The 19,430-nt window shown below is 41.0% G+C and overlaps 1 protein-coding gene across 1 annotated transcript in view; it reads left to right on the top strand.

Moving 5' to 3' along the window:
• The window catches only part of dscama (Down syndrome cell adhesion molecule a), a 113,503-nt gene that overhangs the window by 9,853 nt on the left and 84,220 nt on the right, over nt 1-19,430 (top strand). Inside the window, exons 3-4 of the mRNA XM_085364833.1 lie at nt 15,213-15,530; nt 16,931-17,080. Coding sequence (XP_085220959.1) covers nt 15,213-15,530; nt 16,931-17,080 — 468 coding nt within the window. The remainder of the gene's footprint in view (nt 1-15,212; nt 15,531-16,930; nt 17,081-19,430) is intronic.

The raw sequence follows: 19,430 nt of genomic DNA, 5'->3' as shown, positions 1-19,430 counted from the left end.
TGTCTCATCTAAAAACATGTCAAAGTGATCAAAAGGTGGAAAGTGAAATACACCAGAGCTGTCTGAGCTTCAGTAAACTTCTCACCCAGTGGTGACTAAACATGTTGGCATGAATGACCAAAAGCTGAAATCCAGCATATGTCAGATCAAGTCAAAAGGACAAACAGGTTAGTGGTGAAGTACACTACCGTGCTTTCTCTCACTTTCTTCTCTTTCTTTCTCACAGAGAAACAAAATCCAGCTGTACTGTAATTACTCTGCTCAGATGCATACCAAACGTCTTTTCTTTAGGCTCTAAGCTCCTGTGCTGTGTCACAGTACCAGTACTGTGGATGATCTTCAGGCTGTCAGCCTTCCTCCTCCAGCAAATCTCCTCATTCATCCCTTCCTGCTGGGTTTAATGTCCTCCTCCTCAGCTCACCTGAGATCCTCTTTCTCTCTCTCTCTCTCTCTCTCTGTCGGCTCAGTCAGTTGAATGGTACTTGATGGTATAGCGAGCAGAGGTAGGAGGAATTTTACTCAAACAGAAATAATGCCACTCTCCCACCCTCTAACAGCATGCACAGCGTATATTGTGCCTCACTAGATTTTATACAAATTTAAGTCAAGTGCTGTAGCACTGTTCAGAGATACAAGTCAAGAACTCACGAGAGCATCTCTAACTAAAACATCCTCTCTCAAAAAACGTACTCCTATTGCTGAAATAGAAAAAAAAATACCATTTTCAGTGCAAAATACGCAGTCATGTTAACGTTCTTGGGGTGTACTCGGAGTGACTGACAATATTCTCTTTTAATAAGTACATTAGTTCTTGTACAAAGAAAATTAAGTTAAAAAATACTTCAAGATCTTAGGGAAAATGTATGAATTTGGTTTTTCTAAGCATTATGCTTAAACTAATGCCTCTAAAGCCAAGTAATTATTATGACAAATTGTTTAAGTGAAGGGTAAAGAAAGAATCGCTTTATGGATGTTCTGGGATTTGTGGAGTTCAACTGATTCTTTGAAAGCCTCACAGTGATCTCATAACTGCAGGTTGCATGAAGCTATAAGCTGCAAGCATAACATTTATCTTTCATCCAGAACTGAGATAAAGACATTTAGACATTTAAGTCCAAATTTCAAATTTCCCAGAATGTCAAACTGTGTTTTTAAAAAGCATTATTTGAAATGGTCATTGTCAGTTGATTCTAGTACGGGATATCCCACCCACACGTGTCCTGGCTGTAGAGCAAGAGCATGGCATCTCATGCTACATGTGCTGTACCGTGTTTCTCTCCATCATGGAACAGATGTTATAGACGTCTGTGAAGGTTCAGACCCAGCAACACACTCAGACAAAAACTGGTTCACCCGAAAGACAAAACTCCAAAACACAGACTTAACAATGTGGTGTATGCTGTACAGTGCAGCGAGGAATGCTCAGACCTCTACATTGGAGAGACCAAACAGCCACTTCACAAGCGCATGGCACAACATAGAAGAGCCACCTCCACAGGACAAGACTCAGCAGTCCATCTGCATCTAAAGGTCAAAGGTCACTCTTTCGAGGATGCCAATGTTCACATTTTGGACAGAGAGGACGGATGGTTTGAAAGAGGAGTGAAAGAAGCATCTATGTCCACTGTGAGCGACCATCTTTGAACAGAGGCGGGGTTTACGACACCAACTCTCTGCCATCTATAATCCAGTTTTGAGTTCCCTCCCCAGACGCCTTAACGCCCACTCACATCCTGGGCCATCTGACCTCAGGAAATCGCATGATAAGGTGGGGCCAGGTCCCCCAACCTTTTTAGCGCCACGGACCGGTTTATGCCCGACATTATTTTCACGGACCGGCCTTAAGGTGTCGCGGATAAATACAACAAAATAAAACTAGTACCGGTACCGAAAAAAAAGAAGATTTATTCATGACACACCTGAAAAGACCCAGGAAAACCGAGTTAACGATAAAAACGATAACAAAATAACGCTGAACACCGATAAAATCCCTGAAAACCATACATTTCACACCTGAGCCTCAACTCTCGCGGCCAAACGACTGAAGGACCGGTACCGGTCCGAGGCCCGGGGGTTGGGGACTGCTGAGGTAGAGGACCATCAGGGGGTCCTTTTGTCCCTCTTTGGGGGGAAACTCCCACTGGGGTTAAATCTGGGACTCTCCACCATTTGGCCTTAGAACTGAAGAAGCTTCTCAGATGAGAGGTGAAACGTCTTCAAGTAACTTAAAGAAGTCCAGATGCTTTTCTTTCCAAGCTCCTTAGACTAAGATGTTATAGACATAACATTTTCTTTTTCTCTCAGCCCATGGCTGTTAGTAACTGTCAGTAGGCTGGCCATATCTCAGCTTCTACTTTAGTTTACCTGGTGGTTAACAAAGTAACCCTAAATGTGGATGTAACACAAGGCAATGAAATGAATGAAGCCTGTCTATGAGGTATGTTGACTTATTATTAAAAGGTGCTAGAATGGTGTTGCTAGTTGTTCCTGCTCACCTTGAACCCTGAGTGTACCTCTCCACTGTCACCTCCATCTAACAGAAGACCACCAGTCGTTGATCCTTCCATTACATCTTCTGCTGGCAGACTGATTCAGAGCCAAAAATAAGAGAAAGGCGTGGCGCTGAAAGGGAAATCTAAAGGTAGTTCTAGTTATAGGGCTTTGGAGTTGACGTCACGCCGCAATGCATTATGGGAGCGCAGCGCCATTTTCGGGGTCTACGAATCAAACCAAACACACTGTGTTGGAACGACGACTACAAGAAAGATGCTTAAAAGCAGCTCAAAAGAGAATGAACTGTATAGAGACCGATTGCGTCCAGAGGCGAAGCGGCGGTACTTGCAGAAAATAGTGTGCATTGGAAATGTGGACCCGTATGAAATACGGCCGTGGAGTAGAAACCCTGAAGACCAACCGCTACTGACGTAGCCTGACATATGTTCGTACCTTGTCTGTGGAGTCAGCGCGTACAAGTCGTCATTCAAACAAAGGTAAGTCAGCTCGAGTACTGCGAGTGAAATGCGTTTGATTTCCCTGCAAACATTCACATTAGTGCAGCATAAATTCATTCATGAGGGGAAATTACAGTGAGAACATGTGGAGGCTGTTAGGTGGATAACATAATGAGTTCAGTGCATTGATGTGACATTGTCCTGAAGGATTGTTATTCTTTATGATTAAAGAAATTGCACTAATTTATTCATATTTATTATAAATAATCCTAATTATACATCTTGCTTCCATGTTTGTATCCTGTGTCACTAAAAATACATTTTATTTTAGTTTTATACATCGATTAATGACCTGCAGAATCTCCTTATCATATTAAGTGATTCATAATTGTCACTTTATGCTTTCTCCATCTCTAAAGTGATGACATCCTTGCATTACATACTTTAGGTTCATTTTCTGCAGGCAGATTTAGACTATAACATGCAGCGTTCTATAGATGGATACATAAAGAAATGAAAAATTACATGTATGTGCTAACTTTCTAAACACTTTGTTACATTTATGATAAAGTAGATAAAACACATTTACGTCGGCCTTGGCTCATTAGTTCTTGTCTTTAAATGAACTTTGTCTGTGTGTGTTTCAGGTCCTACACTCTCAAAGACTGAATGAACCAGCATTGCAGCCATGGGTCATTGTGAGCATCACAGGGAAGGTTGAAACCGCCCACTGCAGCTGTATGGCCGGAGTCGCAGAGACCTGCAGCCATGTCTCTGCTCTTCTGTTTAATGTAGAAGCAACAGTGTTGATCTGTGGCACAAGGACTGTTACAGATGAACCTGCATACTGGGTTTTGCTGGGCAATGTGACCCAGATACCGCCAGAGGTTGGCCATAAGATAGACTTCTCCTCTTCAGCTGCCCAAAAAAAAGGCTCTCAATCAAAACATAAACAGACCATCTGTAGTGACAGGGAAAAGGAGCCGTCCTCAAAACAGAAAAATCCCACCTGCTACTGTGGAGGAGTTGTCACTGCTATTGGATACTTTGCTGGAGCACAGTAAAGCTGTGGGTTGTGGGAATGACCCATAATGTTTTATCTAGGGGTCTAGATTTATGCCTGTAGTGCACTGCCGTGTAAATAATTTGCATTTACTGAATATATACCGACTGAGTCCCACTGTTCAAAAGTTGAATAAAGAAACAAACTAATTTTTGCCTTTTTTTTTTTATTAAAACCACTTTATAGAACATCACATCAGTTACAATGATGATATCATTTATAGTTTACAAATGACAAAATGTTTACACAAAATCATGAGTGTTTACATGATATCACCCACTACTAACATTACTTTATTTACTGTATCTTTTGAAAAAATAACAGCACAAGACTTAAGAATATTTAACAGGAGCAGGTTTCATTCTTCCCTGGTTTTATTATCACACTGTTCACCAAAACGCAGCAAACCTTCACCATCTTATCCAGGAGGGTCACCTCTTCACCCTCACATGGAAGAAGTCATCTGATTGGCATGGTGGTATGTTTGCAGCAGGTCCCTTGTGTAGCACTGGAACCCAGTCACGATGTTTCATCCATTTCATTAGCTTGTTTGCTGCAATAATGCCAAATAATTAGCAACTCTATAAATAGAGGGTAGTTCTGCAAAATCACTCAGTAGGATGTTTGTTCTAAATTGCTATGACCTCAGAGCGCATAGAAAATAAAACTAATAGGCTATAAAGAGAGATATGAACATATTTAGAACTTACCGGAATGAAAATGTCTGGAGCACCAACAGATATTTGGAGATGGAAGAGAACTGGATATCAGCTCATCTCACAGCTGCTATCCAGGCTGGACGCCTTCGTTTGGTAACATCAATACACGAGCTGCCTCATGTTGCTTCCAGGTGGGGAAAGAATTAAAAGATAAACCCTTTTCAACCTTATTCTCTTGCCGGTCGTGTGATCGAACATTGCAGCCGACCACACAGCAAATACGAACCATGGTTGTTGTGTGTGACTTCGCTCCCTTTTCACTTGCGCTAGACCCCCAAAATCGGGTCAAAATCCTTTCCACGCCCACCCCCCGTGACATCACGCTCCAAAGCCCTATTCGGCCCCTCCAAAGAACCGATCGACAGCTGAACAGGGAAATATGTCATCCATACATGTCCACTGTTAAGGTTTGGAACAATTAAAGCATCGGAGCGGCAGCAATATTATCTGGTTACAATAATAGAGATGTAAGCAAATGTACCCTACTTTGTTGTCTTGGCCCTCTTGAATTCAGTGCTTTGGTGGGATGAGCCAAGGGTATTGATCCTTGTCAGCTCTCTGGAGCCACAGCAAACCTATGATGTCCTAAAAGTTAACACATGCTTGAAAGAATTATATCCTAACAGTAACTGAACATTTGAATTGGTTGTCCCTGGTGCTGTTACCCTCAACAAGGCCGCTGGTTAATGGCAGAGATGCTCCCCACTGCTTCCCTAGCTTGGAAGTTTGCAGCTCTTCATTGTCCCTGTGTGGGGGGGGGGGTTAAACCACAGAACTTGAGAAATTTTGAGAGAGAAGAGTTGGAGGAAAGTTTAAAGAATCACCACAGGTTATCCTGAAGTGGAACAAGAACGTGTGACTCAGATCTCATGGCAACCAATCCAGAACTTGATAAAGCGTTCATTAAAGCCAAAAATGTTTTGAGAAAAGTGTGTATTACTGAACTCAGTAGGAGTCATCCACTGAATATCATGAATATCTGTGTTTCAGACTAAAGTAACTCAGTCTGGACCAGACTTGTGGCTTGTAGGTAGATAAGAAAGCTAATGTGTCACAGAATAGATATGGATGGCTACTTTTATTGTAGTTAGCTCCGTAACTCATAATGAGAAATGACTTCTGTGGCTCCAGAAGGCTGGGAAATGACTAGAGTCTACATTAAGCTCTGATCCGCGCTTGAATTTCCATATGACCTAATATTAGGTAAATGCAGTCATATCAACATAGCATCACTTGGGAAGCGTAATGGAGCATTATCTGAGATGGTTGTTTCTTTCTCCTGATGTGCTTTTGTATGTTAGTATCAGTGGCAGTTACTAGAACTTTATTTACTCCCTACCTCTCCGTCTCAGTCTATTTGCCGTGTTTGTCCTTTCCCGCCTTAGTGATGTAACTGATTAATGTCTTCAAAGTGCACAGTATGTAGGAACTCCCTCCTCTTATGTTAGCGCTTATGTAAATGAGCATTCATATGCATCAACTAACCCACTCCACAGTGATTCTTTGCTCACCCTCCAGAGAGTTGACATCAGAGAAGGGTATCATTGGTTTTACATAGCGGCTGCGTGGCACTGAGCACATCGCTCAACATTATTCATGAGGGCAAATTGGGCGCCGGTGATTTGGGAGAGTGAGGGGACTCTGTTCTTCGATCAGTGCATCTCAGCTCAGTGCAGCGCTTCTCTTTACCGCTCATTGTGTAAGCCCCTAGGGCAACAGTGGAGAGGGTAGGGGGTGGGGTGGGTGCTTGCTTACTCACTGCCATCATGAGGCCATCCTGTTCTCCACCCTATCTCCACCCCTCCCTATCCAACCCCCATTTTCTACTCCCCCAACCACCACACTCTCCTCCCTAGGCAGCCACTGCAGAGCTTTGCCTTAATTACCTGCATCGCCTGCTATGAGCTGTCAGTGTGGCTCAGTCCTTGTTTGCCCCAGTGGAGATGCCCTAATGTCTTGATGCCCTGGTGCCCGCTGACCTGGTGCAGACCACATAGGCCACATTGTGGTTAATACCCAATCGGGCTCCAGTGTTTAAATACATTAACAGCCTTGGCTGAGCACATGTTTTTGGGCTAATAGCTCATTGAATGTGATAAAATCACAGAAGAAAGGGTGAAAATCACGCTTTTGTTGTGGGAACCAAGCAGTCAACCCGGATAATATGTCATAAATTGTAGATTTTTTTTTCTCTTTTGTTGGCATTTCATCGGGAAAAAAAGGAGCCTCCATACTCATTCAGTAAAAGTTGATTAATGATGTTTGGTTGAGGTAAATACAAGCTGCGCAAAAACCCCCTGACACATCAGTGGTCTAATGCACAGGCTAATGCATAGGCCTATTTATGCTGTGTGTTAGTGGGACCTGTATTGATCTCACATTTACTTAAATGAATTGCCTCAGTGAAGCAACCACTGACTGGCATTGGTCTGCAAGCAAATACTGAAGGAAAAATATAAACATTATTTGGTTAATATTTTTGAGATGTTATATAACTGAGAATTTTTTTAACCCCTATCTTGATTTTTAAAAGATAACTACAACTGTTTCCTGTCTGCTATTCTCTGTCATGCTGGAAGGCTAAATCAGCAACATTCCTGCCTGCATTGACTCCCTGCTGGCTCACCAGTGAACCAAGCCCATGTCAGTCTCTATGTTCATGGGCTACCAGACATTAACCCCACCTCCCACACACAGACACACACACACACACACACAAGCGCACAGATCCATCTGACACGCCTGTGTGCACTCTCCGTGACCGAAGCTTGTCTGTTGCCCTTGAGCTCCGAACATAGTAGCAGAGGCTCTGCAAAGAGAAGATTGCATGAGGAGTCACCTGCAATCCATGATTAGAGTCTTCAGCAGGGCCTGCCACCAATAGGTGCTGACATCTGGGAGCGTGCCAAGCATTATTCCACACAGGAAGAGGCTAACTCAAATGGACCCCCATCCCACCCCCACCGGTTCCTGCCCCTCTTCTGAGAATTGCTAAGGAAGAACACGCGCAAAAAAAGTGAGAGTCCATCTATTATACATGCGTGGGATTCATAATTGAACAATATCACTTTTTCCTCTTTGTGATTTTGGCTCTGGGAAAAGTAATGTCAATTAAGACAACTCTGGCACAAGCTGCCATGTAGAAGCTGTTAGAGAGTATGCCTCTGTGTGTGGGCATGATGGGCGTGGGAGAGGGTTGGTGTTCCTTCAGCATGATAATGTGATGGCATGTGGGTAACGCCAGAGCCATGTTAAGGGAACAGAGAACGGATGCACTGAAGGATTTAAATAGTTTGTATAAACCTAAAAAGTGTTTTCTGACAGTTTCATGGTATAATGATTCGTGTCATTTTCGCAAGAGTGAGCCTTTGTAGATATTTACAGTAGCTTCATTTGGACTTATTCTTTTAGACTTTGTGACACAAATGACTCTGTCACCAGAAAAAGAAAATCCCACCTGGACCCCAGTGGCTGTGTGTGGGTGGAGCTGCCTGAACCACTTCCACAGTGAAATTCCAGCCACAGAATGACCAGAAACAAAACAAAACAAGACTCATTTTTTAAAACTGAAAAATCTCCCCACAGCAGACACGGCTCCTCTCCCGGTAATGACTTATTTTGATGCATTTCTCCTCTATTTTATTCTTTACCGTCAATCTGTCTTTACAGTACTTAAATAAAGCAGTAGCACCCCTTCCAATTGTGATTTTCTTTTCTTTTTAGCTAGTATTCATTTAGTTAATGTGCAATTATTAGTGCAAATTGTTTATGTGTCAAAATGATCCTGTTCCATGATGTTTGCTGTCTTTCAATTGCTGTTTTATATTAATTTTTAGTAATATTGATAAAAAGCCCATTAATGTGAGAGACCTATGAACAGAAAATCCAACAAGATGTGGACCAAAGTGTTGCAGACTGCAGCCATTATCTGCCAACCAGGCTGACGGCTGACTGAGTATTGATAGGGTCCACATAAATCTTTTATCTCCTGTTTCAACATTCTGCTAGCTCTTGTTTTGATCTTGCTCGTGCGGTCCCAGCGTTATCAACAGATCCTCAAAAATGTGCTTTGTCCCGCTGCAAAAACAATGCGTAAGGTATCTCTGAGATGCGCATGTGTATGTGTTACGTCTTTCTATTTTATCACAGCCGTTAATAAGATTATTATTTAACGGTGGTACACACGCTTGATGACAGCCAGCAGCCTCCCACGTGCTGTCTCTTTGCTTGAAAGAAACCATTATGATAAATAGTCTTGGGCTGTTAATTTATAACTGAATATTCAATATTATGTTCCCCAAAATACAAATTGTGTTTATGTGTGGGTTCTTCTTTATTAGATATTACTCAGTGTCAGAGTAAGAGGGAATAGACTGTGAGGAGTGTCTACTTTTAACCAGATTCAGATGCATTGCTGGATGTAGGGCCCAAGTACCTTAATTATTTATAAAGTAGTTGATTTTCTTTTTCAATTTTCATGAACCATGAGCCACAGCACAGCAGAGCATATGTGTTGTTTAATTTTCCAAATTTTTAGCTGCAAGAAAGGTCCAGTGGATAATAGTGGATAATAAATGCAGATCAGGAGGTGGCTTCATGCGTTTTGTTTTGTTTTTGCTCTGGTTTGTTGTTTTTGTACCTGTATCCTTGTGTAAAGGTGGAAAAAATCAGAATGTTGAAGGCAGGGTTAAAGTAGTGTGAAGGAGAGATGAAGGTTAGAAGAGAATGCAATCAGACAGCTGGAAAAGAAATAGATACAGAAAAAGAGACTGAAGAGGAATAAAAAAGGTAAAAACGTTCATTTCAAGGAGGTTGTGGATGACGACTAAGCTGAAGCGTGCTTTCGACCTCTGTCAGAGCATCTCTTCCACCCTTTTCTTTGCATTCTCGTCCCATCTCTGTGTACATAGCGGCCTCTGTGTCACTGTCTGAGAGCTTTCCAGCTCTCCCATCTCCCCATCCAACCCCCACCCTGACTATTTTCCTCTAAAACGTAAATGCACTCCCAGTGTATCTATCTGAAACTGTTGGGATATGGTGGGGTTTTATATCCATCAGGCTTTCTCATCTTAAAATAAACATCCAAGCAGTAACGTGTAGAGGTAGTTTGGGGGTCTTAATTTTTTTCACGTGTATGTGAAACAAAAGCAGTTGTGGGGTGAACTCTTTCTCACTCTGTCACTTTTAACAGTTATGGTAAAAGCTGGTTGTTACCACTACACCGGCCAAGGTGAATGAAAACGAATATTATTCTGATATGAAGAGAATTTAGATTCTGTCTGATTTTTTCTTACTGACCTGTCATTATGAGGTGTTTTTCAGAACTTGTGATCTATATTAAAAGTCTGGCACCCAGCTTGACCTGACAGTAGATAAAATCGAAGTACTTTTGTTGCCTGCTTTTGTTGATAGCTTCATATACTGGGCTTCCCCATAATTGTAAATATAGACACTATATTGGAAAGAAAAATCATGCAGTGTGACAGATCTAACTCTTGGATTTCCTCAGCCTTTACATTGTACAGCTTGTTGAAGATCAGGTTCAGACTGAGCTCATACATCTGTTTTGGAAGAAAATGAACTGCACCGCGGTGAAAAAGTCATCCATATAAAAGAGTCTCGCTCCCTGCTATTCATAACAGATGCTGAGATTTTATGACCATCTTGATGGCAGACTTTCCTGCTTGAGAAAACCACTGACAAGCTGTTACTCTGTGTGATTACATGGCTGTAAATTAACCCCTGAGAAGTTGTCTGTGTATCATTATAGTTGGAGAGGGCCATTCTAAATTATTTATTATGCCTCTGTCTAATGATTTTGGCCTGCTTGCAGCTTATGTACTGTGTTTATGACAGCATAGTCGAACTCCGAGAACAACTGTTTTGAGGAAATAAAAATCATAATAATGGTAAAAGGTTTATGCTTCATAAATGAGCCATTTAATTGTTGACTGACAAGTTTAAAGGGTTAATAATATGTCACTCTATGACACTGACAAGGGTAGGGGAAAAAGCAAAGGAGAAAAAACACAAGGGACTAACCTTCAAAATAAAACAGAAATCAAAATGAAGTCAACAAGATAGCACGGCAAACGAAACACTTGAGAGTTGCCCTGGAATATAAGGGCAGTAGTGTTAAGGCAGTTTAAAAAAAAATCAAATGAACACCCTCACAATAATTGTACTGTAGTTAGATTATTTGTATAATTGCTTAGTGAGAGGTTTGAGGAGGCTCTTGTGCTGATATCATGTATTAAAGCTGAATGCTATCTGTCCAAACCTTTGGTATCTGCACAGCAAACATGAGGGGGCACTGTGGACAGACCCACACAGTGGGCAGCCCATTGTGGGCCCCAGGACCAACATGAAAATAAGGGCACATGTGGGCCCCAGATGGGCTTTAGTGGAGTAGCCTATAGAGTGGGCTGCCTACACTAAGTGGAGAGAGGAGCTCATATCTGCCCAATTATACAATACAGCCACCAATTGGTATAAAGTGTGGACCAGAATGTTGCTCAAAATAAATAAACTCCTTATTCAATTCAATTTTATTTATACAGCACCAAATCACAACAACAGTCCCCTCAAGAGGCTTTATATTGTAATGTAGACCCTACAATAATACATAAAGAGAAAAACCCAACAATCGTATGAACTCCTATGAGCAAGCACTTTGGTGACAGTGGGAAGGAAAAACTCCCTTTTAACAGCAAGAAACCTCCAGCAGAACCAGGATCAGGGAGGGGCGGGGCCATGTGCTGCGATTGGTTGGGGTGAGAGAAGAAAGACAGGATAAAGACATGCTGTGGAAGAGAGACAGAGATTAATAACAAGTATGATACAATGTAGAGAGGTCTGTTAACACATAGTGAGTGAGAAAGGTGTCTGAAGAAGAAATACTCAATGGCTATTCACAAGGAATCACCACATGGTTGATTTGGTCCCACGTGGGGCCACACATGTGGGTAGGTCCATAGTGGGTCTGACTGTATAAAACCCATATCGGGACACCAACATTCAAAACTACTGTAAGCTCTGTGTTCACACGCCCAGTTGGGGCCCACGTGGGATAAGTTTGTGTTTGCTCCACCCACACAGCCCCAAAGTTCACCTATAACTAGTCACTGTGGACCTGCATGGGCATTTTTGCCAGTTAAGGTAGGTAACATTTAAGTCTAAACATAGCCAAGCTGGCAATCAATAAAGTCTCCCACAGCTGAACTGTGTATCATGGTGACTCTACCCTCTCTTGCCACCTCATGGAAAAAGAAACTACAGTCTTGTAGCTGTCGACAACTGCAGCCATTCTCTTTTCGACACCTCCAGGCCCGGCCCTCTGAGTACTGTATGTGTGAAGTGAGTGCAGCTAGAAATGTGCAGAAACATGTGTACGCCACACTGTTTGTTTGTTGTTACAGGTTGAACGACCAGTGGGTGGAAGTAGCCGGTGACTTGAGAACGCTCATTAGGAATTTATGAAGCGCTAAAATGTTTGGTCTCTGGGGAGGGGGGATTGGCAGCCGTCGCACAAGCATGCTGGGGACAGGAGGAGGTAGACCGCATTAGCAGAGAGCAGACATACAGTAGAGATGCAATATTTACAAAGGGTGACTGACAGAGGCTGCTCATGCGACAGCTCTGCAGGACTGCTGATCACTCTCTGTTCACTCGCTCTGTGTGCAGTGAGGAATTATCACTTCCAAGTTTGTATATGTGCAATTTTTTTATTTAGTTTGGAGATGCAGATAGCAGAGCTGATTACAGTAACACATTGTAGGCAATACTCGTTTCTACAGCACAAAGAAGCATGTGGGCAGCATTTCAGCAAGCTTCATCACATCTACAGTCTTTGCCGTTATCATCCTTGTACATTCTGGTAAAAATATGAATTCCATTACATGTAACGGCGCATGCATACAGGAAGTGGCTGCAAGCAGCATAGCAACCAGAGACCACAGAATATCAGTGACCTTCAGTGACGTTGAGTGAAAGAACCACTTACAATATTGCATATTTCAATAAAAGATCCTCAGTCACACTTTTGTGAAAATTAAGGTGAGCTGAACAGTCAGCTTAAAAGCACTGCATGACAACCAGTCATTTTAAATGTGCATGGGCCATGACCCTTATATCATATTAATGAAGAAACTTTTGTCATTAACTTCATAGGTGGTACCCTCCATGGACCCTGGTGACACTGTCACAATAGATCTAGTAGAGTCCTTTTCAATGCATTGCACATTACAGAGGCAGCATCCAATAAATGTGTTTCAGCTATGTTTAAAAGACATTAAAGACAGCAGTGTTCACGTTTGCTTAAAACTTTCTTTAAGTTTTAGTTGAAAAAGTGAAAGAGTAAATGAGTAAAGTATTATTTTTGAAGCAAACTAAGCCCGGATGTGTCTTCCATCTGAATTTAGACGTAATGTAACATATTTTTAAACCAAGAGCTTTAACCTGAAAAACAGTGTCAATGGATGCTTGGTGCTTGGTGGGATATTCACCTGTCTGATAGACAAACAAGTTTCATGAGCATCTCTAAATTTGAATTGAAACATAAAGCAAACTGATGTTTACCTTTGTGTTTGTGAATGAATGCTGCTAACTCAGCTCAATTAGGACTGATCAAAACCAGTAGAAATAAAACACATATAAAAACAATTATGTGATTATGATGAGCAGCACTCATTTTAATGTCTTTTACCTATGTTTCTAATGGCGATCTATATAATTATGACGCATCTTCTCTTTTGCCTTGGCATCATTTCCTGTAAGACACAACACTGTTGTTGAATCTCATCTATTGGTGATGAATCTCTTAAATAAATATTACCGCTGAAGGTTATGCAATTTCCTCGGGGAGAGAAAATCGTATAAAAGGAACTACAGTAAGTGACAACTGTGATACATATGGAGTGTTTGTAGATTTATAGAAACATGTTACAAACACACATCATGACTTTATTTTGCACTGGATGTACTAAACGAGTTCTGCTGTCTTACTTGGGTTCCAGCCAATAAACATATCCTGGCTGCATGCCGACAGTGTGGGTTGTCCATTACAGCACAGAGCTGCATTGTCAGTTTTTATCCACAGCGGTAACTTACTGCTGGGGAAGTGCATCACATTACATTGACTTGCTTCATTAGTTAAGATGACTAGAAAACATCTTCTGTTGCACACATGACAAATTCACAGCTTACCAGCTGGTGCATGTATTTTGGCAATATCCAAATGGTAGTCACCGAAACGTATTCTCAGTGAGTGCTTGATGCCACAGCAGTAATATGCTATATCGTTGTTGTAATGATGAATAATTTATTTTTAAAATGCAAAATTAAATATTGCTGTAATGGCTTTTAGATCTATTGTAAAATGTAGGCACAAATGTGTTTGTCAAGAGAAAACGTATGGATATTTCCCTATGAGGGTTAAAATACAAGTTCCCATTTAGAGTTTCCAATTAATAATTAGTTAAGCTGAAAGTGCTGAGTTTTTTTATTTAAAAAAATAGCCTGTAATGGCTTTTTAAAAACATACATTCACTGTGATTACAAAGAAACAAATTCGTCAGAGCTCAAAGAAATTCAGTAGCATAGGTCCTTAGCTTGGAGTTTGTTCTCCTCATGTTTCGTGGGTTCTCTCAGGGTACCTCCCCCAGTCCAAAGACATGCAGTTAGTGGGGATAGATTAATTGGAAACTCTAAAACTAAGTGCCCACAGGTGTGAATGTGTCTGTGTGTGGCGACCTGTCCAGGGTGTACCCTGCCTCTTGCCCCAAGACAGCTGGGATAGGTTCCAGCCCCCCCGCGACCCTGAAAAGGATAAGCGGCAGAGGATAGATGGATGCATAGAGGTCCTTCGCTTAATCACCTCACTTTGGTGTGGTATTGCAGACAATGCATAATATCAGAAGGTGTTAAATTGAGCATAGTCATTGTCTTGATGTGTTCCATTTTTGTGACGCCAATCCATCCTGGTGAAAACACGATCAGACCCTTTGGTGAATACGTTGTGGGCCGCAGGCCTTTCTTCTGACCGCACCTTTTAGAAGAATTTTGTTTCTATTTCTCGGTGAGCGATTTAAAAAAAGTATTTTCTTAACAATAATGAAAGTTACTGAACTGACTCTGGTATGGATAGACGCACTTTGTCTGTAGGCAGGTCTGGCTTTCTCTGCAGCTCTGTAGTTTCACATCTACTACTACTCTCTGGGGCCTTGCTGCAGTGTCTCTTCATAGACAACAAGAAACACACTCCTGCCACCTCTTATCACTGCAGCGAGGACAAACACAGCAGCCAGCCTGTGAAAAACACACTTGGCCTAAATTAAAGAAAAAAATCAAATGCAGTAGAGCACTAATATGTAAATATGGTTGTTCTCTCACAGATCTTTGACGGGGTCCTTTCTTGGTAGTTATTAAAGGATTCGCCGTGCCGTGTCTGACGTGGTTTTCTGATCTCATTTCTCTCTGCAGTTTTCGGTGAAGATCTACGTTCCAGCTTATATTTTGTCAATGCATCTGTGCAAGAGGTAGTGTTTGCCAGCACCACAGGGACATCGGTGCCCTGTCCCGCCGCAGGTGTGCCTCCTGTCTCACTGCGCTGGTACCTGGCCACCGGCGAGGAGATCTATGATGTGCCAGGGATCCGTCATGTGCACCCCAATGGCACCCTTCAGATCTTCCAGATCCCCCCTTCCAGCTTCAGCAAACTCATCCATGACAATACCTACTATTGCACAGCGGAGAACCCCTCAGGGAGAATCAGGAGCCAAGATGTTCACATTAAGGCTGGTCAGTTTCTCTGCTCGTCACTCTGTTTTGTTTTCCATTGGGTCGTCACATCGCAAATCAGCAAACTTTTAGAACAATTTATGCTCCGATTTGGATACAGATTGGTCAAAAGTTTAAACATATACAATAAGTGCTGTGACATTTTAAGTTGACATATCAAATACTTTTCAAGATAATTTTTTTTTGAAAAATGGTCTGTCAACCCACTTTCAGGTCATTTTTCATACAATGGAATCTAATATTTAAACATGAGTATATCAAAAACTAATAAAGATAAAAGCCTGAATTTCTATTTTTCTAACTATAATTTGGTGCTTATGTTAACAAAAGTCTAATAACTAGATATTTAAAATATGAAAAACTGTCCATCACTGCTTCATATTCCCATATTTGAGAAATCAAAAAACTTCACATAGTTCAGTTCAGTTCTTTTTTATTTCAAACATATACATTCACCAACGTTTCATAAACATAGAAAAAGACTAGTGACAATGTCTGAATAGTATATAATTATATCTCACAATTATGCAAAAATAAAACAGAATCTTAAAATTCTTAGTCACAAAAAATAAAGAAAATTATATTTTCATTCAACTTTTATATAAAGTAAAATCCCAAAAGAACAAAATTCAGATTCCAGTTTCCAGATGATACTCAGTTATAAGTAGAAATCAATTCTTTTGAATGTTGCGAGGTAGTTTCACTGATCAGGCCATGTGGACGTGCCAATTTGATCTTGCAAGACTACCCATGTGAATGAAAAAAACATTTTCCTCAGTACTGTGAATAAGAATTTCTTGTTGAAAGGCATTCTACATGCTTTATTTTGCATTATTGTGAAATACAGCTATATAACTTTCAAAAAATGTCAATTTTTTTATTAGTGTGTTTTCAAATATTAGACTTTACAGGATGAAGTATATTTGAGGTTGAAGTATCTGTCACCAAATACAGATCCTGATTCAGTTTAATGGTAAGAAAGACCAGTTAAAATATCAGGATTTTATATTTAATAGCTTTTTGCTCAAACATTGCTTCAGATTTCAATGTGCCATAAAAGGCCTGAAAGCTAGTTGGCTTTTTAAACATATATATATATATATATATATATATATATATATATATACATATATATATATATATATATATATATATATATATATATATATCTATATATATATATATATATATATATATATATACATATATATATATATATATATATATATATATATATATATATATATATATCTACACACATATATTTGTGTGTATATCAAAAATATTTGATATATGAAGCTAAAATTTTATAGCAATCATTGTAAAAAAAAACTCGAGCAGGAGGCCCGTGTTAATTTGGTCCCATTTTATATTAAAACCTGTCTGTCCTCCCCTCCTAGTCCTACGAGAGCCCTACACTGTCCGGGTGGAGGACCAGAAAGCCATGAGAGGCAATGTGGCGGTCTTCAAGTGTATTATACCTGCCTCAGTGGAGGCCTACATCACTGTTGTGTCCTGGGAGAAAGACACTGTGTCAATCACCCCTGAAGGTAAGTCATGGCATTTTTCTTCACTACAGTGACTCCTGCATCAAAAGTTGGCGGCAGTGTTTGGTGACTGATGTGGACCTTGTTTGCCTTTTTGCTGCATTGTTCTTGTACAGTTGCCTTCTCATCTTGTTTTGAGAAATTAGGAGAGATTTGCATATTAGTAAACTGGAGTGAAAAAGTGGTGTGGTGGCTATTTTTGGTACTGACAGAATGATGTAATATGCTTTCTTGATATACTAGGAAACACACAGTGGTAGAACTCTGTTTAGTTTGCAGAAAAGAGATTTTATTTGGGAGCATTTCTACAGGTGCAGGTACATGCAGTGAGATAAAGCTTCACAGTTTCATTGATAATGAATACACTGTAGTAGAAAGGACTATTTGTCCTGGCCAAATGCTGATTACAAGTGTTGTTTGTCAAAAGAAGAAGAGAGGCTTGTGCGCCATCTCAGGCCTAGCTTATCCTAGCTAGCCGGAGTCATTCAGTGTATGTGCACGTCTGTATTTCCACATCTGTCTGACCCAATGACAGTTAGGTCCCGCTCTTCTTCCTCTGCCCGGTCTTCCACAAGAGCGCAGACTGCCAGCCATGTCACTTAGTCTCAGTGTATTGACCCATTTCTCTGGCTGATAGGAAGCACTGCAGTGCCCCGATCATTCAAATCACTTAAATGGAACACTCGCCTCCGTGATTGTTTACCAGCCCTGGGGGGCAAATTCACTTTATGTGGGGCATTTAGCAAACTCAATAGGCAGGAGCTAATGCTATTTTGCGTTTGGATGCAGGGCAAACGCCGGCTAGTAGCTGCTTTTTTGTTGATGTTTCACATTTGAGGCAAAATCGTTCATGTTGAAATCTATAGCAATCTCTTAATTGTCCATAAATGGATTTGCCGCAGGCATGTTTTTCAGACACAGGCATATATTCCTGTACTGCAGTCTTTGTCATTGAAATGCATCGCATCTGGACCTTTTAAACTTATCGCCACACTGTCGCATTGTGTGAAGGGAACCACGTTTTTTCACTCCCCCGATCCTCGAGGACCTTTTCCACTGGTTATCTTTACAGAGAAAAGTCTTTGCGCTGAAAACACAAAGTGTTTATCTTGAGCCGTAAAAATCGGCCCATCTGTAGCCGTCAGCCATGTAAACGCTGTCAGAAAAAATCATCCAGCCACCAATCCACTGCTCTTCTCAATGCTAAATAATGGATGACGGAAGCCTATGAATCCATGAGCAAATGGTCTTTATTCACATCTCAGTGCACACATCCTACTGACGCACCGTCCATTCCCCTTATCCTCTGCTGCACACATTTTAACTGTGCTTTGTGCGTGTGCGTGCCTAAGTCTATATTCACACTAACTGACAACTCAACTCAAGATGGCTTGACCCCCTACATCCCGATGACCAACCTTCAGTGTTTAAATATTTCATGACTAAAAATAATATTGACACTTGAAACAAAAAACTTTGTGAAATGTAGCTTTTCTGTCTCTGGTATGAATAATTGACTGCGGCTCTCTCAGTGTGGAAGGTGTAGCGTGGTGTGCAGACAGGCCTTCTGCGAGTCTCACTGGACCGAGCCTTGTCGAGTTGTTGCAGTGTACACTAACAAAGCACCACTTTAAAAACCCTGGTGTCCATTAGAAAAGAATGGAAAATTATAATGCATTCAGCCAGGACATCCAGTAAAAGCAACAATGCGCTGTCGTTGTCTGATATAGTGCTTATATAGTGGGCTGCTGCTTCAGAAAACATGCTTTTTATGCTCCAGTATTTTTGGTCTCTTACAGCTTTGTTTTACTGAAAGAACAAAGATAATGCTTTGCAGTGAGGTGGAACAACAGATAGTTAAGAGTTGATTCGTGGCCAAAATTGAAAGGACGAGTGATTACAGCAGGAAAACACAGCTTAGGTGTTCCACACATGTGGATAACATGACCATTGAGCAGCTCAGTTTTGTCTAAAAGAAATCTAAAGAGATTTTACTGATGACTTTAAAGCCCACACTGAGCTTGCACCGTGGTATATCCGCCTGAGGCCCAGCCTATTCATTTTTGTCCTCTGTAATGGACATTTGTTTTGGTCTATATCTTTTGACTTATTTGAGTTACCTTCTAAGTCCTGATGTGCTCAATAGAGGACATGCTGGCCTTTCCAATGATATCCCATGTGTGTGGGTGGCCTATTTCCAGGAAATCACAAGAAAAGTTAAACTGAAAGATGCTTTTTCCTCAGTTCTCAGGAGGATATCTCGGGTCTTCTGACATAGTACATGCCCATTGGTAACCTAGCAGGTCCTCGGCTGAGGTTCTGATCAGAACCCATTCTCTGTAAGGAGACGAGC

This window comes from Diplotaxodon limnothrissa, linkage group LG10 (assembly GCF_057381915.1).
Source record: "Diplotaxodon limnothrissa isolate DT_005_m linkage group LG10, D_limnothrissa_male_GT1.1, whole genome shotgun sequence".
Taxonomy (NCBI): domain Eukaryota; kingdom Metazoa; phylum Chordata; class Actinopteri; order Cichliformes; family Cichlidae; genus Diplotaxodon; species Diplotaxodon limnothrissa.
Note: the sequence above shows the minus strand (reverse complement) of the source record. Positions and strands in the feature narration are given on the sequence as shown.